General features: G+C 34.7%; 2 protein-coding genes across 2 annotated transcripts; both read left to right on the top strand.

The window, feature by feature from the left end:
* Positions 1–470: 470 nt before the first annotated feature.
* DFL_001426 (uncharacterized protein) lies at positions 471–2599 on the top strand (the record flags this gene model as incomplete). The annotated part of the gene is made up of 8 exons (XM_067630044.1): positions 471–674; positions 751–779; positions 846–885; positions 982–1108; positions 1181–1758; positions 1837–1947; positions 2011–2277; positions 2336–2599. The coding sequence occupies 8 exons, from the start codon at positions 471–473 to the stop codon at positions 2597–2599; spliced, it is 1620 nt and encodes a 539-aa protein (XP_067492727.1).
* Positions 2600–19915: 17316 nt separating this feature from the next.
* On the top strand, positions 19916–20352 carry DFL_001425 (uncharacterized protein; the record flags this gene model as incomplete). Its single annotated transcript, XM_067630043.1, has 2 exons — positions 19916–20138; positions 20222–20352. The coding sequence occupies 2 exons, from the start codon at positions 19916–19918 to the stop codon at positions 20350–20352; spliced, it is 354 nt and encodes a 117-aa protein (XP_067492726.1).
* Positions 20353–22849: the final 2497 nt, after the last annotated feature.

Genomic DNA, 22849 nt, shown 5'->3' with positions numbered 1-22849 from the left:
ATATGTCGAATCTGTTGATGTTATTCCAATTGCAAGATCTCACATACCCAAATCCAGGACGGGCGTGGAGTTGTATATATGGTGTCTCGCTTCGGGACTGGCCCTGGCCCGTGCTTTGTTTACTAGACCAGGCATTTGAATATCTGTAAGCCAGCCGTCCCCCAATCGCAAAAATTCTTTAACTGGGATACGTTTACTATTATATTGTAGCCGCCATGCGAAGTAAGCATCACCGGACCAATTAAAATTGTGGGAGGGATTGTCGGCCTAACGGTTTGTGCGTTGGCAAGGGTGTGGCGCCTAATGGGCCAATAACCACGAATACCATGTGCGCCGGGTCATGCAACGTGCAATCCTCTCCATGCGCCCCCTTGATGACCATCGAAGGTTTTCAAAGAGCCTTAATACTGTGGGATTACCCAAGGTTCATATCTCTACCTTAATATCCATTTCTTGCACAAGACCTCGCCATGGAGACAAGCGCGCACTATAAATCGTACAATATCGACTTTCAATGTCTCGACCAAAGGCACGTACTCGAGCAAGCAGATGTGCGCGTCTTAGACCCAAGTCTTGCGAATCTGGTAGTCGACTATGGGCCGAATAATGCGTGGTGTGGATGGAATTTCGATGTTGGTGATGCTGGTAATTTAATCGAGAGCTGGACCCAATCAGTTAGTACAAGTCCCAAGCCCAAGCGCGATCTCCACAATCGCTCATCGTTTTGACTGACCTCTAACAAATTATAAGGACGCGCAAGGATTTAAGACCCGGTGGATGTAAGCTTTCCTCTATCACCCTTGGTGTTGCTGGAAAGGAAAAAAACAAAAACTGACGTTGTCTAGTATGCTCTTCAACGCTCACAAGCAACAAGAATTCGTGCTAGTAAGCTAAATTGCAAAATGCAACTTTCCCCCCCTCCCTCTTGCCACCCCTTGGTTCTTTTTATCGGGATCGATATTTCTAACAAGATCTTTGAAGAGGCTCTTGGACAGATACAAGCTTTCGGCTAGATTAAGGGCTAGTTTGCTTTCTGCACCTGGTGAAGGGAATCTAGAAATTGCAAAAAGATTATGGCATTGGTCGTCTGTGGAGCATGGTGATAAATGTATGTCCCTTTAAATTTCCAGCGACCAAAGATGGCCCCCATTCCTGTGCACCCAATAACGTTGAATTCTAGTTCGAGCTGTTGGTTACAACAGTTTATTCAGCCTCGACCAATTGAACCTTCCTAGTGACGGATCAAAGAATAACGCCGAAGGATCGCACACAAGAAGCGAGACCAGGAAACGGGAAGCTGGTGAAACTCGGAGATGGTGGGACTCAATCAGTAGTAAAATACAACAACATTCCAATAAATCCGTCCTGCCTACTTCAGAAACACCTCGTCAGGGGAGCCATGTCAATAGGCGCTCTCCAACTGTTAATATTATCAAGCCGAAGTCCCAAACCCTTAGTTCCAAGGACGCCGATGGGGACAAGCATTTTAGCGGTATTCATTACCATCCACGGATGCTCAGGCTTTGGATGTGGATAATAGTAACAGATGATGGAACAATAATATCGATTCATGAGCCCTTCCCTGTTTTCGGCATGGGCTACGAGGAGCTTGATAGAAGCAATGCGGAACACATACGCAGAAATCTGCGTATGGTTTTGAGATGCCTGTCGGAAGAGCGATTGCCTCTGCAAGTTGATACGCCTAGCAGAGACATTGATGTTGCTATAGAGGAAGGTGCCCTTGTCGTACGAAAGACGGTGTGTATATTCAACTCCCCTCTGCGAACATTAACGAATCTTGTATATGGCTGATCCAGGCTAAACCCTCTGCTCTAGAATGGTCCAACCGGTGACCTTTTGTTGTACTATCTTTTTGACGACTGGTATACAACTTGGGGTATTGTAGTGCAGCGAGCACACCCTTATAGCAAGGATTTGAATCATATTGTAGATGCTCCGATCTCCATTAACTAGATAGCCCCATATACAGCTAACTAACGCGCCTTACAGAAGGAACAAGATCCCCAGCTAGTGCATATTGATAAACTTCACGACATCGTTCGACGGTTAGCGAGTCTCAAACGGATATACCAGAGTTATGAGTTGGTGCTCGAGAGGCTACTCCAAGAAGGCAAAGCTTTTTTCGATGAAAACTCGCCCTTAACGTTTCGGCCTGTTGCTGCTTCTCGCCTTGCACGGTTGAAGTACCGTATCCGTTACCTTGCAATTACTGAGATCGAAGACTGTGAACTGGAAACTCAGGGTCTAATATCTTTGGTAAGGCCCATTAACTATACTAGTCTATCTGCTGTCGAAACTCACCAATCCTTCATAGACTTATAACCGCCTAAACTTCCGAGAAACGCGAGCAGTCGAAAAATTGGCGCTTTTGTCGCTAACTTTGGCCAAGGTCACTATTATATTTTTGCCTTTGTCTTTAATTATGGCTTACTTTAGTATGGACGTTGAGGGTATTTCAGGTCAAGCGACTAAGAAAGATTTCTGGATATCAGCTGGTGTAACATTGTTCTTAACATTTTGCTTCTTGCTCCTCATCAACCGACTTAGCAAGGCATTAGAGAGGAAAGGATCAAAATAGGCTTGAGAGTTCAGTTACATGTATATATTTAGTGATTTACACAGCCCGTTTGTGACCAAAACGCAACGCTTCCCAGAACCGAATATCCTTGGCATTTTAGGCTGAATCGCAAATGAGGGTTGTTTCATTAGGAAAAAAACACATTTCCATCTTGCTCCATCCTGCCATCCTAAGGCAAGATGGGCAGGATGGGCAGGATGGAAACCTGCTTTCCAGATAAAACTCTTTCATTTTAAAAAGCCCATCAGGAAAAAAACACATTTCTATCTTGCTCCATCCTGCCCATCCTAAGGCAAGATGGGCAGGATGGGCAGGATGGAAACCTGCTTTTCGAATAGAGCTCTTTCATTTTAAAGAGCTCGTTTCATTTTAAGAAGCCCGTTTTATTCTAAAGAGCCCGTTCTATCCTAAAAAGCCCGTTCTATTTTAAGAAGCCCGTTTTATTTTAAGGAGCCCGTTTTATCCTAAGAAGAATTTATATCGAATAGAGTAGTTTTTATCTTAAAAAATAGTTTCTATCTTAAAAATAATTTTTATTAGACGCGTCTTATTCAGATCTACGGAAGTACTATATACGACTATCTAAGATAATAAAAATACGATTAAAAAAATTATAATAAATATTAAACTTTTCATCAGGAAAAAAACATGTTTCCATCCTGCCATTTTAGCAGGGAAGTTTCCATCGCGCTCTATCCTATACCATCTCAGTATTTTTAAGCTATATAATTAGTTTAAAATTCGCTTATTTTTGTTATAGTTTTTCTTGAACCAATCACATAGCAGAAAAAACCGCGATGGAAACCCCCCTGCTAGGATGGCAGGATGAAAACATGTTTTTTTCCTGATGTTTAATCGGATATTTCGTAAGAACTAGACTACACGTTTCGTGACAAGAAAGATATATATAGAGCTATAATATTATTAAATAAATAAGAAATTAATGCTTTAGTTAAGAATATTGTTGCGATATACCGTATAAGGCGTAGTGCCGGGTCTATACGTACCGCTCTATAAATACAGGCGGATCTACGATGTGTTGGGATCTAGACGATCGATTATCAATTATATATATATAGATCTACATACTTTTCAGCGTATTTACGAGCTGTAGAATTATTAATACGTTATCAGCACGACTTCCTGATCTTAAAAAGAGTATTTACTAACTTGAATTACATCAGGAAAAAAATATTTTTCCATCCTGCCCATCTTAGCAGGGGGGTTTCTATCGCGGTTTTTTCTGTTATGTGATTGGTTTAAGAAAAACTACAACAAAAATAAGCGAATTTTAAACCAATTATATAGCTTAAAAATACTGAGATGGTATAGGATGGAGCGCGATGGAAACTCCCCTGCTAAAATGGCAAAATGAAAACATGTTTTTTTCCTGATGTAAGTACAACGTACTTCAGCTGTTTTTACGCTTTATCGCAGTATTTGCAGACTTTTATCGATCGTAATTTAAGAATCGTAAAAATTACTCCGCTTTTTAAACTTCTGATATAACGCTGCATAATATATTTTTTAGAATATAATGTCTACATCTGTTACCTTTTTAAACAGATTTATCTTGGCCGCAAATAGCCGTAATTATCAAATCTAGCTCGATAAAATTAAGCAAGTGCTAGAATCGTATATGAAATATAGCTATAGGCTATTAAAGTTTATTATCGATACTTCTATAGCGCTACTAGTTAGTACTTCAGAACTTTTATAAGATGCTAGAGAATAAGCTAGAGTCTTTTTATTTACTATTGAAATAGTAAACGTTGCAAACGCTAAATTATTAGATAAATACGAAGTAGTTAAATCATTTACTGACGATATTATACAAGAATCGGTTTATAACGATATATATAATATTTTTATCGGCTTATTACTCAAAGCTATAATGGATCTATTTAAGAAGAGATACAAGTTTGATATCGAAGGCGTTATAAACGTGCTTAAAAATCGTCTTTTCTTTCTTATTATATAGCTAGAGAAATACGATATATATACGACTATTTCGCGTTATTTTGAGACAATTATATAGATATAAAAGAAAAGAAGCGATATCTTACTTTTTACCTTCTTATAGTCAAGTCTTATTAATGCTATCAGAAGAGCATTAGACGAAATTAAAGATTAGTATCTTAATATCTATACGATTATGTAGTTTTATACGACGAATACTATCGATAAAACAGTATATATAATCGAACGTTTAAGAGATTATATTCTTAAGTAAATAACTTTATTTTATTATAAACGTAATGCCCGTAAACATGAAAAGTTAGAAAAAAAAGGTGCTAAACTTTAAGTTTTTTCTGCGTTTACGCTGCTATCAGCTACGAACGCTACTGGCTTGGCAATATATAAAGAAAATAAACGGAAATTTAAACGCACGATTAATTAAGATAATAGAATTAAGAAAAGTGATGCGAAGAAGAAAATTCGCTTTAATATCAAAAAAAATATAAGTTCTAGCTCTGACGCTGGCATCAGGAAAAAAACATGTTTCCATCCTGCCATCCTAGCAAGGGGGTTTCCATCGCGGTTTTTTCTGCTATGTGATTGGTTCAAGAAAAACCACAACAAAAATAAGCGAATTTTAAACCAATTATATAGCTTAAAAATACTGAGATGGCACAGGATGGAGCGCGATGGAAACTCCCCTGCTAGAATGGCAGGATGGAAACATGTTTTTTTCCTGATGGGGGGTATAATTTTTTAAAAGAAGAATAAGATAACCTATCCTCTATGCGGCACCTGTGAAAGCACAAGCTATTTAAAAGAACGCTGCTTTATTAAGTATCTAAAACTTAAACTTCTAAACTAGAGAATTAAGAAGAACGTTTTCTCTTATTCTATAGTTCCTAAACCTCGTAACGTAATAACGGTATATAGAGCTAATATCAAAAGAAATATCTGTAAAGGTGCTTCTAGAGAATTATAGCATATAGACTTAAACGCAAGCGACTAGATCTGTAAAAATTACGATTTATTTATACTTGAAACTTACGTCTCTTTCGATATAGAAAGAAAGATAAAATTAAAAAATAATTTAATTATACCCGCTTAAAAATACGGAACTCTTATTATAGAAATCGATATTACTATCCTAAAAGTACATAATATATTATACGCGCTTTAAATAGCTCTAAACCTATATTTTGTCAGAAAATTGTAGAAAAGAGAAATAGACGTACATTTCACGCCTTAAAGTAATATCTTTAAGAAAGACGGTTTTATTATAATATAGCTAATTTTCGATAAAGAAATAGACTCGGACCTCTACGTATTGAAAAATAATAATAAATGCTGCGTATTTAAAAAGACACAAGACAGATTTTTTATTTCAGAGATTATAGCGTTATTAGCGTATCGAATAATTACTATTAGAAGATTAGGTGGAGTAATGTGTACTTTATTAAGTACTCTTCAGACTAAAGTGTTCTAGCGAAGAGTTTATATACAAGAAGTAGCACATACAGGATAACTAAGCTAGTCATATACAAAATAAGTAATTAGTATATACAGAGTAACCAGTTACCCTATATCTAGTAAGGTTATATCGAGAGTAAGATATTCTAACACTCCTATTAAACCTCTATTCAATATAAATAAGGTTTCTTAATACGAAATATACATTTTAATTATATTTATTTATCGCTAATACTAAACTAGTGCAATTTTTAATATTGTTTTAATAAACGCTATTACCTTCGCACTTTAAGCAACCTACTAGATGGTAAGATCTATAGAAAAAATATTTTTAAGGCACATATTCATCTTCATAATCAAGTAGTTGGTTTTAATAGCTTTAGAGCTGGACCTTCGCCGTTTTAAGAGCAAAATTATAACTATAAATATACTTAACTGAGTTTAGACTTTCGTACTAATCGTAGCTATTTATATCTTATTAAAAATCTTTTTTAATCGTAAAACCACTTTCGTGGGTGGAAATCGTTAAAATAAAGAAAAGAATATATATTTTACAAAAACCTTAAACCTATTATAGTTGCGTGCTCCTAGTGTTTGAGCTTTGCTAAAAGTTTAGTCAGATTGTCTACTAAATTATTTACGGATAGGACTCTTTCAATTTGAAGTTCCTTTTTCGTATATATGTTTTTAATTAAGTGGTACTTAATGTCCATATGTTTTATTCGATTATGTTACTTAAGATTGGTAATTAATAACTATATAGCCGTGCAGTTAAGCTGTAGAATTAGCAGTTTTCGAAGTTAAATTTTTATTATCTTAATTAATCGTTCTAACCAAATGGCGTTTTTAGCCGCTTCAAATGTAGCTATATATTCGGCGTGTTATGTGTTGTCGGTTACAATAGTTTGCTTCTTAGATTTCTATATAATCAGACTTTTATTTAGAAATCACAGATGCTTTTTAGTTGATTTTCTATTATCTAGGTCCTTTGCTAGGTCTGAGTCTAAGTAGCTAAGTAGTAGATTTTCTTATTAGTTTCTATCTTAATTTTTGCTTAGTGTTAGTCCTAAGGATTTAGTTCCGCTTAAGTACTTTAATACTTTTCGTGCCGCTTCGGCGTGTACGGTTATTAGTCTGGAGTTGTATTTAATTAGCTATTCTACTACGTAGGCCAAGTCTAGTTTCGTATAAACTATTAGATATATAAATTAGCCGTTTAATTATTAATACTATCGGATCGCGTCGTCGATTAAAAGTTCTCCGTTATCGATAGTTAAGTTGCGTTCTATAGAAATTTTTGTAAGATTATATTAGTCTATTTCGTAGTAAGTAAAAATTATCTTAATAAATACGGATTAATATAAGATAATTGTTTCCCTTTAACAGTTTCTTTTAATCTAGATACTTAAAAAAATTTTAGTTTTTTTTATGTTAGATATTTTATACTTAACTTTTAAAGTTTTTTTAATTTTCTTTATTTTACTTTTAGTCTTTATCGCTATAAGAAGGTTATTTACGTATAGAAGAATCAGAATTCCTTCTATTTTGTTGATATATAGGCTTTTATTGTTATCGTAAGGTATAAATCCTAGCGTTTTTAGAAAAGTATTAATGTCTATGTTTTAGGTTCTGAATATTTGGCGTAGTCTATATAGCGCACGTTTTAGTAGAAGAACTGGTCATTTAATCCTTTTAAAAATATATTTATAGTAGCTTTTTAAGATTGTTATATAGACTTTTTTTAGTAGTCTAGAGGTTAAGAACGTAGTCTTAACGTCTAATTAATATAGTTCTATATTGAGTATAGCTACTATGATTATAAAGAGTCTAAACGTTGCTAGTTTAGCTATAAAGATATACGTATCTAAGTCGGTTTTAGGTTATAAATTACCTCGAATTATTAATCGTGTTTTATACCGTACAAATACGTTCTAGGTTTTAATCTTAAATACTTATTTTAAAACAAAAGCCTTATGCTCTTTAAACAGGTTTACTATTATAAAAGATTTATTAGTTTTATATAAATTAAGTTCTTTTTAAATTATCTTGCGCTATCGATTCTTTTCGATATAGTTTATAACTTCTTCATAGCTTTATAGCTTTTAGTCAGAGATAATTCTATTTTAGATTATTATAAGTACTTATTTTCTTACTGTGCTGTTAACATGGTCGCTTTAGGTTACTTCGTTAAAGGCCGTACTCTCTAACAGTTATTCTCTGCTAACTCTACGTCTCTTGACGTGCTTGACTTTATATAATTCAGTATAGTCATTATCAGAAGAATCTGACGTATATTTGTCCAGGTATGCGCCTATGGCAGGTTTATTTCTACTATGTAGCCGAGAACTACTTTAAGCGTCCCCAGATACCTTCTCGTTACTGCGCAGTTGCTCGCGAATAACCTGTTTAGGTAACTCTAAGTATTCGCCTGCTACGTATACAGGCTTGTTAGTTATAGTTAAGTCTTCAGCTAAATTACTTAGCTTACGAGCATCTTTATAATAGCTTCTACTTTTTCTACCGGCCGCTGTAATTTCTGTTCTCTGCGGATTAATATTGCTGTTAGCTAAACTAGATAGTAATTCGTTTAAGATCTTAAATCTTATACGGCGTTTAACCGAAGTTAATATTTTAATATAACTAAAGAATTATCTACTTCTTACCTCACTTTGGTCTTATATCACAGATGGCTCTATATGTGAGCTTACAGGTTCACTTGTATTCAATTTTAGCAACGATTCTTGATTTATGATACTACTTAAACGACTTTCGATCGGAACTGGGACTTTATACGCGCGCTTAAATCTAGAGATTCGGTTGCCTAATTAGTTACTAGCGCCGTTCTTTAGTCGGTAATCATATTGCATAATTTTTCTAGCTAAGCCGTTCTTGCTCGGGAATACATCCTTTTCTTATTTTAAGTTCTTTTCGTTATAAAATCCTGTTCCGTTCTAGATTTTATAAAAAGTAGTATTATCTTTAATATATCTTATAAATAGATATGAGCTAGTATGTGTAACGAATTTGCCTTGTCTCTTCTCCTTAAATACTTAATACTACGCCAGATAACTAAACGGTTTTAGGTGGGATAAGTCCGGTAGATGATTGTTTAAAACTTTATACGGCGATTTTTTATTAAATAGTCTTATAGATAATAAACAGTTCTTTAAATAGGTAGTTATAACTATAACTTTGCCTTAGAAAAAGACAGGTAGGTCTGCTTTGTAAATTATGATGATAGTTATAGTTATTAGAATGACTATTTATCTTTTAGCTACGCTATTAGAATTTTGATGCTAGGAAGGAGAGGTTTTAAGTTTAATCCTATTCCAGATTAATAAGTTTTGAAATTTTTGGTTGATGTACTCTTTCGTTTTATTATTATAGCGGAACTTAAGGATTTTGCTAAGTTTTTCTAGTTATTCTCTCTTTTTAACGTGTATGATGACGAATTCGAAACTGTTATAGACGTCGATTTTTCTTTTTAATGTCTCGACTTTCGTCTATCTGGAGTGGTCTTCGACAAAGACTACGAAGTAGCTCTTGCCGTCTTCGGTCTGCGGTAGTCTGCCCGATAGATTACTATAAATCTTCTCTTAGGGAGTAGAGCTTCTAAGTTAGGCTTTAATACAGTTATAAGTCCGTCGTATTTTAGCTCAAATATAGACTCAGCAAGCTAATAGATTTTTCTTTTCGACTTAGATATTCGATACTAGGCGTTTTATTAATTTCTTCTAAGTCTAGTAACCAATGTAGCTAAGTCTGTTATGCTATAGTATAAATTGCTTAGCGTTTTCGCTTAAGGTCACTTAGCTATCTAGTTCAGAAATGACTTTCTTATTCGACATTAAATTAAGATTAAATATATTAAATTCTACGTTAAACTTCTCCGAGTTAGAATTTTCTTCATTAATAATTAAATTGGTTAATATAACAATTAGCAGAGTTTTCTATTCTATTGACGCTATAAGTTTGTTAGTTTTACGCTTAATAATATGCGTAGCGTCTCTAATTATCGTTATATAACTAGCCTTTTAGAAAAAGTGTGTGAATAGGAGCTTACGAGCAATCTTGGGAACCTATAAAGCAAATACGCGGAGATTTGGCTGAATTTATACCATTCCTCTTCTAAATGCATAAATATAAGCTCTACTAATTATGCGAATAAACAGTAGTTAAGATAGTATTCGGCAACCGGCTAAGTCTATTTTTTTCATAGTATAAGTGTCCGTTACATCAAAATTAACTAACTAGTTATTATCTAGAGTTATAACTCTCCTATTTTCTTTAATAACTATATAACTATAGCGGTCTATAATTTTAAAGTATTAATCAAATTCTTTTTACTCCTCCTCAGTAATTTTCTTTTAAATTTCTACTATTTACACTTTTTTAGCTCTTTCTCTTTTCTTGGCTTCTCTATTCTTTCTACGCTGCTCTGCTTTCTCTTTTATAAGACAGTTGAGTTTAAAGTATTTATATTAGTTATAATAATAACAGCTGTCTTCGTTCTCTACGTTATTTCTTTGATTAGAATAATTTCAGTGATTCTTTCGTTCTTTACCTTTACTTTTCTATTTACTCTTTCTTTTTCGGCCTCTATCCCTGCTAGAATCCTTATATTCTTTAGAGGCGTTTTTAAGAGTTCCTCCGGCGTAATTAACTTGGGCGGTAAAATCCTTTATATAGTTAAGATATACCATTTCTCGGGTCTTAACTTCTTGAATAATTTGCTAAACTTAATAAGTCATTATATCTAGATTATTTCTAACTATAAACTAAATAGTGTTAACCGTAGGTTTGTATAAGGCCGGTAACTTTAGTAGATATGCGTCTCTAAGCACATTATCGGCTATTATATACTTAATACTGACGAATTATATTTAAATAGTTCTTAGTCTTCTAAGCCAGTCGGCCTATTTCTTATTTAAGATTAGTTCTATCTTGAAAAAGGAAATATGCAAGCTAGAAGCTATGCTAAAATTCTAAGTTAGAGCGTAAGTTTTGTTGAGCTCTTTTTATAGTTAAGCCGTAGTAGCTGGTTCAGAGTAAATTCTCTACAGCGAGTTATTGATGTAATAGGTGAGAAAGGCAAATATCTCTCTTTCTTATTTCTACTAGTTCTTGTAATTTTCGTTTAGTACGAACGTAAAATAACTGCGACGTAAATTTTATTACATAACTATTCTTTTGATTATATTGCCGTTAATAGTATATAAGTTTGAAATGTGAGTTAAATGTTCTAATTGAGTTTTTGTGTTTAAATTTTCATCGTCTTCTTTATCTTTAGACTGGCTGTCGGCTTGAATTGGTGCCCTTGAGCCTAACGCTCTAGAAGCTGTTGTTTTAGAGGTTGTGGTTTTAGTAGTTAGAGTTTTACTAGTTGATCTTCTAGTTTGTCTAGTAGGTTTATTTGTAAGATTTGCGATCTTAATGTATAATAGTTTGAAAACTCGTTTTAATTTCTCCGATTCTTCGTTTTTTTTAGTTATATTTCTAAGCAGGTCGATATGACTTATTAGTCGTATAAACTATTTCTTCTATTCGTGGTGATTGGAATTGGTAAGTCGAAGGCAGATTCCGTATTTGCACTTATAGTGAGTAACAGAGCTGTACTTTTTAGAGTTATCGATTTATTCTGATATCGTGAGTGATAAGTTGTAGAATTGAAATTAGTTTTTGTCGTGGTGCAGATTGTAGCTATGCCGGGCTCATAACCTGTTAGAAGATTAGATAAAGTGATGTGTACTTTATTAAGTGCTCTTTAGACTAAAGTGTTCTGGCGAAGAGTTTATATATAAGGAGTAGCACATACAGGGTGACTAAGCTAGTCATGTACAGAGTAAGTAGTTAGTATATACAGGGTAACCAGTTACCTTGTATCTGGTAAGGTCATATCGAGGGTAAGATATTCTGACAATTACAGATCATACCTTCTTAATCGAAATTACGAAATTATTAAAATAGCATAAAAAACTAAGTCATGTCGGTTAAAGAGTAGTTCGTAAAAATATAGCTCGAGCTAAAATTGAAATATCTTCATCAGGAAAAAAACATGTTTCCATCCTGTCATCCTAGCAGGGAGGTTTCCATCGCGGTTTTTTCTGCTATGTGATTGGTTCAAGAAAAACCACAACAAAAATAAGCGAATTTTAAACCAATTATATAGCTTAAAAATACTGAGATGGCACAGGATGGAGCGCGATGGAAACTCCCCTGCTAGAATGGCAGGATGGAAACATGTTTTTTTCCTGATGTTCTAAAAAATAAAAGAATTTAATTTACAAACTATGTTTTTTATTTAAAGCTAATATACGTCTAAATTCAGATTCTATTATCTTCAAGAAGTCACATTTTTTAAAGCGTATACACATAGACATAGTAGAGCCATTTGCAACAGCTTTACTGCATAAACGTTATTTGAATTTTACAGCTAAGCTATATCAATAAGCAAAATATGCGCTTATAATTATAAACGAGGCTACCTACTATAAATAAATAAGATTTTTTACGAGTTATTCAAAATATCGAATATGTTTTATTCAATTCGTAACGATAATGAAATACAAATACGATCGACAATTCAAAATAATGACTATATATCTCGATAATGCAAAAAAGTTTATATAAAAAAAAGTATAAATCTTTTACGTAAAATACGACATCGAAATTGAATTTTTCGCTCTATACGTACACGAGTAGAACGATACAACTAAAAAAGTAATACGAACGTTACAAGAACTTACTATCGCAATTCTAATAAAATCTAGTTTACTAAAAGTATTTTAGCTAGAAGCTTTATCTGTAGCTTACTTTATAAGTAACAGGCTAATACCCCCTAAATAGAAAAGAGAATAGACGTCTAAATTTTTAGAAGAATAATTTAATAGAAATTCTATCGATTATATCTGTATATATCTATTTAGCTATCTAATGTACGTTATAATACTTAAAAAAAAAACGTAAAAAGATCTTTAGCCAGTATAGAGTATAAAAAGGCATATTTCTAAAATATACTCGTACCTTAAAATAGTATAGAGTCTGGAATATTTTAAAAAAGTACGTCTTTATAGTTAGTTTAAAATTCGCTTATTTTTATTGTGGTTTTTCTTGAACCAATCACATAGCAAAAAAAACCGCGATGGAAACCCCCCTGCTAAGATGGGCAGGATGGAAAAATATTTTTTTCCTGATGAAGAAGCTGTTGCGATATACCGTATAAGGCGTAGTGCCGGGTCTATACGTACCGCTTTATAAATACAGGCGGATCTACGATGTGTTGGGATTTAGACGATCGATTATTAATTATACATATACAGACCTACATACTCTTCAGCGTACTTACGAGCTGTAAAACTATTAATATGTTATTAGTACGACTTTCTGATTTTAGAAAGAATATCTACCAACTAAATACAACGTATTTCAGCTGTTTTCACGCTTTATCGTAGTATTTGCAGATTTTTACTAATCGTAATCTGAGAATCGTAAAAATTATCTCGCTTTTTAAACTCCCGATATAACGTTATATAATATATTTTTTAGAACGTAATGTCTACATCTGTTACTTTCTTAAGTAGATTTATCTTGATTGTAAATGGTCGTAACTACCAAATCTAGCTCGATAAAATTAAGCAAATACTAAAATCGTACATGAAGTATAGCTATAGACTATTAAAGTTTATTATCGATATCTCTATAACGCCATCAGTTAGTATCTCAGGATCTTTACAAAATACTAGAGAATAAGCTAAGGCCTCTCCGTCTACTATTAAAACAGTAAACGTTACAGACGCTAAATTATTAGACAAGTACGAAGCAGCTAAGTTATTCGCTGACGACATTATACAAAAATCGGTTTATAACGATATATATAATATTCTTACCGACTTGTCATCTAAAGCTATAATAGATCTACTTAAGAAGAGATATAGATTTAATATAGAAAACATTATAAATATACTTAAGAACCGTCTTTTTTCTCTTATTATATAGCTAGAAAAATACGATATGTATACGACTATTTCGCGTTACTTCGAGATAGTTATACAAATATAAAAGAAAAAAAGCGATATTTTACCTTCTACTTTCTCATAGTTAAGTCTTATTAATGCTATTAGAGGGGCATTAGATGAAACTAAAAATCAGTATCTTAATATCTATATGGTTATGTAGTTTTATACGACGAATACTACTGATAAAATAATATATATAATCGAACGTTTGAGAGATTATATTCTTAAGTAAATAATCTTATTTTACTATAAACGTAATGTCTGTAGACGTGGAAAGTTAGAAAAGAAAAGTACTAAACTTCAAGTTTCTTCTACGTCTACGTCGCTATCAGTTACGGACGCTACCGACTTAGCAGCACATAAAAGAAATAAACGGAAGTTTAAACGTACAATTAATTAGAATAATAGAATTAAGAAAGGTGGTATAAAAAAGAAAATTCGCTTTAATATTGAGGAAAACGCAGATTTTAGCTCTGACGCTAGAAGTATAATCTTTTAAAAGAAGAATAAGATAATCTACCCTTTATGCGGTATTTGTAGAGACACAAACTATCTAAAAGAACGCTACTTTATTAAACATCTAAAACTTAGACCTCTAAATTAAAGAATTAAGAAGAACGTTTTTTTTTATTCTATAGTTCCTAAACCTCGTAACATAATAACAGTATATAAAGCTAATATTAAAAAAAATATCTGTAAAAGTGCTTTTAAAGAATTATGATATATAAACTCAAGCGTAAACAACTAAATTTATAAAAATTACAATTTATTTATATTTAAAACCTACGTCTTTTTCGATATAAAAAGAAAGATAAAATTAAAAAATAATTTAATTATACTCACTCAAAGATACAGAACTCTTATTATAGAAACCGATACTACTATTCTAAAAGTACACGATATGCTATACACGTCTCAAATAGCTCTAAATCTATATTCTATCAGAAAATTACAGAAAAAAGAAATAAACGTATATTTTACATCTCAAAACAATATCTTTAAGAAAAACGATTTTATCATAACACAGCTAATTTTCGATAAAAAAATAGGCCTTTACATATTAAAAAATAATAATAAATACTACGTATTTAAAAAGGCATAAGACAGATTCTTCATTTTAAAAGCTATAACACTATTAGCGCATCAAATAATTATAGATTATACTTTCTCAATCGACATCAGGAAAAAAACACATTTCCTTAATTCCATCGGATAGAAGCCCTTTCATCCGATAGAACACTTTTCCATCGCGCTCCATCGCGCTCCATCGCGCTCCATCGCGGTCCATCCCAGTCCATCGCGCTCCATCCTAATAGGGCCACCCGGCACCCCAACAAAACTGACACGGGCCTATACAAACCCCCCATTTAAACTTCAAAATAATATTCCTCTTCTTCAATATCAGATCCATTATCAATATCGATATCTGAATCTATATTTTCATCGTTATAAGAATAAATCTCATTCCAGGTATTAAGATCGATGTGGGTATTGAGAAGATATGAACCGGTCCCATAGGAGATTAAATAGGCCAGACCCAAAATAGCTCGAATTAAAATAATATTTCGATAAGATTGATAGTTTTCTTTTTCATAATCCACTAAAAGATGCTCGGTAAGGCGAACGAAACCATAAGGGCTCTGTATAATTCCCCAGCGTATAGCTTAAGCTCAGTGACAAAAGCTAGTTAAAAGGTCTTATTACTAATTACATTATAGACAATCAATAACAATTCCAGCTTAGCTACTGCCTTTCCTTTCAGATCTCCATATTAACTCGTACGAGACTTCTGGAAGATAATAAAGTCCTTTCGAGGACCCTTCTTTTACCAGTTTAAATTAGTTCAAATAACATAATTAGTAAAAACATTTCTATGCTGAAAATCCTCAATCGGGACCGCGAGGGTCTTATATACTTGCGCTCTAAAGTCTACTAAGAATGAAAGATAAAAGTCTAATCGAAGAAATGTCTAGAAGGCCAGTAAGGTTCTCAAATAGGCATATAACGCCCAATTAAAGTCCGGTACAGCGTATTCACGCTTAATCTAATCTATTATAACCCATTTACTCCTATTTTCTAGAGATTTTAAGACTACTTTAGGTTGCAATTGAGTTGAATTTGCAACTTCAATTGATAGCGTACTATATGGTTCCGCACGAGCCTTTACAGGGCCAGCTGAGACTAAGTCAGCGTGATTAGAAATATTAGAAAATAAATATCAATAAACATACCATCAATTCCTAGTCTATTCTTGCAGTACTGTTCGCGCCGCTCTCTAGCCAGTAACGAATCTGAATAGACCTTTTTAAACCCATTGATCTTCTCCCCTTCTTTTACTAATTATTCGAGATTGAAAAATCGCATTTTAAATTGATATTTTCAATATCTGTATTCTATTATTTGAGCGTATGTATCTCTATAATTGGATTAAGCCCATCCCTCTTTGAGCTGTTCGACATGCGAGGCCTCTCCTACTTCTATTGACTAAGCATTTAATTGACCAAATTTTTTAATAAAATCAGTAAAATGGGTCATCAAATGCATTTTAATAAAATTAAAATGTCCTATAGCTATTAACCCTGGTTAGTTCCTAGAGAGCCCTGATCAGGAGAAGAAGAGGGCTGAAGACACTTCTAAGTGAGCTTATCATTTTCAGAAACCTTTAAGGAGTCTTCACTACTTTTACTTAGAGCTTCATCGCTGGATACTGCTCCTACTATGCCTGTAGCTGCCTGCTGTGGTCTCGTTCGGGCCCCCCGAAATTCTCTGAAGATATTTTTCCCATCATGAAAGCTTTGCAACTGGTTTTGCATATCTATAAGAGTTTGTTCAGTATGTGAAAGATAAGTTGCATATAGAACAAAACTTATTAAAGCATTCACACAGTTTATCGCCTGGGCGAAAATAGGCCTCTCAAGGCTCGATGGATCCTTTAAAGCGCTCGCTAAAGTCGCAATAAGAATCTTAATAACCGATCTTATTTCTTTTCCTTACCACTGGGAGACCTGTGTATAGCCTTTGCAGAACGATTAGAATCCGGGATAGGCTGGTGCAGAAGCCCAGCATTGATTAAAGAATTGTAACCTTTTATGTTTTTTTAAAAATTTGATTATCCATTCCATAAGATGTTTTATTATCCCTAAGTAAATGCAGTGTAGGAGATTCGGCTTATGTAGGTCCGCTATAGTAATTCCCAAATTTAAGAAAGCCCCTGCCGAACCTATCACTCCCTCCAAACGTAATTGGGCTTTTTTAATCTCATTACTATTATCTAATCATTCAGAATAAGAGTTGTAGTCCCGTACAGAATATCTTAGGCCTTGATCGAAATCTTGGAGAGCCGTAGTCGGTACCGTATAGATAGGGCAGGCTTTAGGAATAATACTAAGAAGATTAATATGTTCCATATAATCTGCTAACCATCTATATAAACGAAAATGACATATTCGCTAATATCCATCTCCGCATCTTATAAGTAGGCCCGTAGGGTACATATTCAGAGGTTCCAAGATTTAACTTATAAGATTCTATATTTTTGAATTAATTAATCGTTTCTCCGACGGCCGCAACGGGCCTTTTTTGGGCGGTATCGGTAGCAAGGCGAGTAACATTCAGGCGTTCTTAGAAGGCTAATTTTGATATTTCGAGTTGATATTACTAATTGAAAGATAGATTGGCCAGGCCTTTTTGTCACTAGAGAAATTAGTGAGATGGGTCGTGTCGGAAGCACAGAGGATCGGTACAAGGCTATAATCAGACGGTAAAGATTCCTGCTGGCTATGCCACCAATCTGCTGTCCATAGTTCTGTATATTGTTTTTCTCCAGATTCACTATAGACTTTTTTAGGTATGAAGTGCATCTCCTGTGTGTATGAACGTTGCCGTAAGAAATACGCGATGACTTCTATAGGATCTCGATAAAAATATTTCGATCCTGGATAGCCTTCAATTTCAAAATCAAATACATTTTGTTTGAATAAATTTATTCTAAGACTTTCATCCATTTCCTAAATCATTTGACGAAGGCTATAAGCAGACTCAAATGACTTTACATCGACACTTCTAGCGCCTGAACCTATCCCGTGATTGAAATACCGATTAATTGCCGTTTGAGAAATATCTTCTTCGATAAACCATTTTGCCAATTTAAAATTCTCTAAGTTAGTAAAAGGGAATCATGGATTATTTTTCATCTGAGCGATTATCAGATCTAAGAAGGCACCAAATAAGGCTCCTGCATCCTTAACCGGGAGAGACAGCCTAGGAATAAAAGATTCTGGTTGATTAGATTGTCGAATACTTAAATTTTCTGATATTTTGTTATTTCGTATAAGAGGGCTCTTCGGGGTCGCTTCCGAGTAATCCAGGTCTTCCTCGGCACTATTCGCGTCTACTGGTGGTATTTCTTAAAAGATAATAGTCTGATTTACCCCGCTTTCTAATAATGTAGAAATGAAGGATTGATGTTCTGTTTCAATATATTTTTCGTACCATTTAAAAGATCTAAATGGGGCTCGGGGGCAGATACAACACTTGAAAAGGCCGTTAGAAGTCCTAGCCGGTTTCTTAAGGTCTAAAGACATAATATTGCCGATTTATTATAAAGGGCGAGTGTGGCGAGATATGAAGTCTAAAGATTTGGTGATTGCAGGCTAATCATAGATCTTCATTGATCTCAAAATACAATACTACAACATAATTCCCAATATTCATTCCGATCTTTATTTTAGTATATTTGTAAGATCTGGAGGAGGCCGATACAGGACCTCAAAAGGTCTGGAAAAAGAATTCCCAGGCCTGGGCAAGCTGGCGAGGCCTTCAGATATATTTACTCTATAGATTAATATTTACTTTAACTAGAAAACTAAGTTTTTAATTAGAAGTATAAAGGTAAGAGATACTACATAAGATCGTTCCGTCGGACGGGAAGCAGCATAAGAGCTTCTACAGCGCTATATAAGCTCCTCCCAAAACCTAAAGATTCAACATAAGCTATCATTTCCATATTCCACAGTATATAGCTCCAGCAGCCCGTAGCTGTACCCCTGAAGCAATATACAAAGTATACATACATAACTAACAGAATTCAGATTTTTTAATTTAATTAAAAGCATAAAGCTAAAGAATACTACATGAGATCGTTCTATCGGGCGGGAAGCAACATGGGAGCTTCTACAACGCTGTATAAGCTCCTCCCAAAACCTAAGAATTCAACATAAGCTATCATTTCCATATTCTACAGTATATAGCTCCAGCAGCCCGTGGCTGTACCCCTGAAGCAATATACAATATATACATGCATAGTTAACAATATTCAGATTTTTTTAATCATGTATAATAAACTGAAGCTTTTTTTTTAAAATACCAAAACTTATTCTATTAGCCTCACAAATCTCTCTTCCGAAATCATACATCTCCGCACCAAAACTATATCGTAACCTGCAAAATCACCTAAATTTTAAACCAAGACTTTAAAATTAAAGCCCCCCCCACCTGATTATATAAGATGGTAGACAGAGATTATGGTTCCCGCACGGTCAAGTTCAAGGCCTCCTCGCAACCATGGACAGTTGATCAAATTCGAACCGAACTTTTAATATCTGGGGCCAGCTTTAACCCAGTATAGCTGGCGTTACGCAAAGACGTCGAACAGATCCTCAAGAATCAGACACCGCCTGTCTTCACAAAAACTAAGGCTGGTACTGGAACTGTTTGGCCGGCGATTCTTGAAAAAGTTCATCTTCTTTCTTATTTTGCTCATATTACAAAAGAGCTTAATGACCCCCTTCCCGCCACCATTGACCTAGATAACGACGATGACTATAAAGCGGTTGTATAAGCCCGCGAGACGAAGATTCGCGCCATTGACGAGATGGTAACCGCCTTCGGTAAAAAGCTAAAGTCGAAAGAAAAAGCCAAGATTTTAAAGGCTAGGACTCCTATTGAGGATGCCATCACTAATAGTGCCGATGCGGACCCTGACGCAGCGGTTAAAGCGCTTAATCAGCTTTATCTGGGTCAAAAAGTCCCTAAAAGGGCAAGGAAGAGAGAGTTAAAACTCTCAGTTAACCTAGAACCAAACCAGGAAGAACTTGGTAAGCCTCCCAGAGATCCGTTCAGGCCTTCCTGCCTACTTAAGTTTTTTTCAAAATCCAAAACTAATATAATTTGTTTATAGATCGGGTTAAGAAACGGGTCCGAACTGTTTGCAACCCTCCGAGGTTGGTACTGGGCTGGTTAGTCGAATTAGATACCAATCTTGGTGTTTTGGTTGCCGGAAATCCGCCAACTGCTTTAGCAGATTTCTGATATAATACGGCAGACGTCGCCAAGTTCACTGGTTTGCTCAAACAGCCAACTTTGGCTAGTTTGAAATCACTCTTCAACAATCTCCTTCAGGTCGGTGAAGAGCCAAGGTCGGTCTGGGGGTTCACGGAGGATAGAACGGTAGAATATAATTTACCAGAAAATAAACCTATGGCAACGGCTACAACAGTTAATAAAGGGACTAATGTAGTTCCTGCTGGTATGCATTTGCGTATTAATGCAGATGTTTTAACTTAGTTAGTTCGTTGTCAAGATTTAAAGGCTGTATATTTGGTTATAATCTTTTACAGAGCTAGTGGAGCTGATTTACTACCCCTAGCGCGTCGACCCTAGCTTGATGCCCCAAATTTTATTTGATTGTATTGTATTGAAAGATTAGGTTATTTTTAGACCCTATATATATATTTTATATATTTGAAATAAAAACTGCTCGAGGCCTACATAGCCCAGCTAAGAAGAACTTCAGAACTGCGCTGGTTAGCAGTTCGATCAATCAATATTTCCATATGTAGTATTTTTGTGGAATACTAAGCTCGCGATAATAGTTTGGTGGTGAGAACATTATTACCTGATTGGGATCTGTACAGCGCTTTGGCATCCTATTTAAAAAAGATATCATATATTATATTTCACATATTAAATTAAGATATCTAGCCCCTTTTTCTATTTCTCTTTAAATAATTATCAGGATATTCGTAAAGTTTTACTGCACGTCGACATCGAATCGAGATATTTTTATCATTTTATTAAATTTTTAAAATTTAGTTTTTATTATTAGCCAGTACGTATAGTACCTGAACAAGCCTCTGTCATGCCTAGGAAGCTATAGACTAAAAGTGCTAAAGTCACTAAAAAACAAATTAAGGCCCGGGCAAAAGCGATATATCGGGAACCAGCACCAGTAGCACTACCAGCAACCCGTACAGAAACCTCGGAAGTTGACACATCCTCTACAGTAGAAACAGAGAAGTTTTCAGACTTATCTCGGGAGGATTTAATACGATTGCTTCTTAAAACACAACAGCTCGTTCTTGTCACTAACCGGGACCAGCGGAGTACTGATCCGTCTTCATTCTCTATTCACCTTTTATATAGGAACTAATTTTTTTCAAAGCTATTTTGAATAATCCGGCAGAGGCGGATACGGAGCCTCCAGCAGAACCAGCAAGCCAGATAAAGGCAGACACAGAACCTATAGCAAAACCAGCAGAACCAGCAAAACCACAAGAGATTTTAATAGAGTCACCCACAATTCCGATATTTTAACAACATCAATTAGAGAAAAAGACGGGACGTCGTTTGTTAAAAAAGTCAAGTAAGTTAATATTTAAATAATTCTTTTATTTTCATATAGGCCCATACTGAACTGATATAAGCAGATTCAAACCTAACAACAGCCACCCGAGCAGCATCTAAGGTCTCTAGTATTACACCATCTCAATCCATTTCTCAATCGGGTTGTACGGAACTGCTCAAGACAGCCTCGGTCGTGAGTCGTTCCCGTAAAAACTGAACTAAGGCGACGAACATTCCACCGACATATACCAAATATTTTAATCTTATTTGCATAGATCTTTATGTCTATTGCATTACAAAAAATCCATTCCCGGACACTGGAGAGGTTCGGGATGTCTGAGAGCAGATATTTACCTCTCGTAGTCTTACTTCAGCCCCTTTTCTAAAGTCAGTTCAAGTATAAATTAAACAGTTTCTTTTAAGTTTTCGAGGTCATATAGCAGATGCTGCTCAGAAGATTATCGAGTCCGAATATATCCTCCCCTTCTCTATACCGGCTCAAGCAGAATAAGTTAAATATCTTCTAGAAAAAAACAGGTTTCTTTCTAAGAAGGATTTCTGGGATGTAAGTCAGCTAAACATTCAAGACCGCAGCGGTTCTGTACTAACTTTAGCAGAAGCCGAGTCCGCCACTATTCTCTTCTCCAGTTATACCCCAAGTACTGATTCGATATTTCTGTAATACTTCTAATAGTCATTGGGTCAAAAATCCGACGCTATATCAAGAAGTAAATGGTATCACTATCTCCTAAATCGCTACAGTTCTGTAAGGGGCTTTAAAAAGACTCGAAACCGGTACTGTCGATTCAAGTTGTACTTTGAAATTTTTAAATGGACAACGTAAGTAGAATCCACCTATTTATGGAGATACGAGGCTGACGTAGGGCCACTCTAGATCAATACATGATCTATTTAGAATTCTAGAGAACTCGTCGAGAATTATATTAAACTAATATTATATCAATACTGTTGGTACCGATCAAGCAGAAACTAGACGCGTTTGGGGTTTTCAAAGACAAGTACTACGTCGTTAGCATTTCAGAGGATACCTAAGAATCATTAGATATGGAGGATACTTTAGTTTTACAAATTAAAAAAAATATTAAATTGGTGAAAGGTGCCGACAACTTACGAGAGGCCCGTATAGATCCAGAAGGTGCCACTGAAGACCTCTAAGAGGCCG

The sequence above is a fragment of the Arthrobotrys flagrans genome, assembly GCF_004000055.1.
Source record: "Arthrobotrys flagrans strain CBS H-5679 chromosome Unknown unitig_3, whole genome shotgun sequence".
NCBI classification, from domain to species: domain Eukaryota; kingdom Fungi; phylum Ascomycota; class Orbiliomycetes; order Orbiliales; family Orbiliaceae; genus Arthrobotrys; species Arthrobotrys flagrans.
Note: the sequence above shows the minus strand (reverse complement) of the source record. Positions and strands in the feature narration are given on the sequence as shown.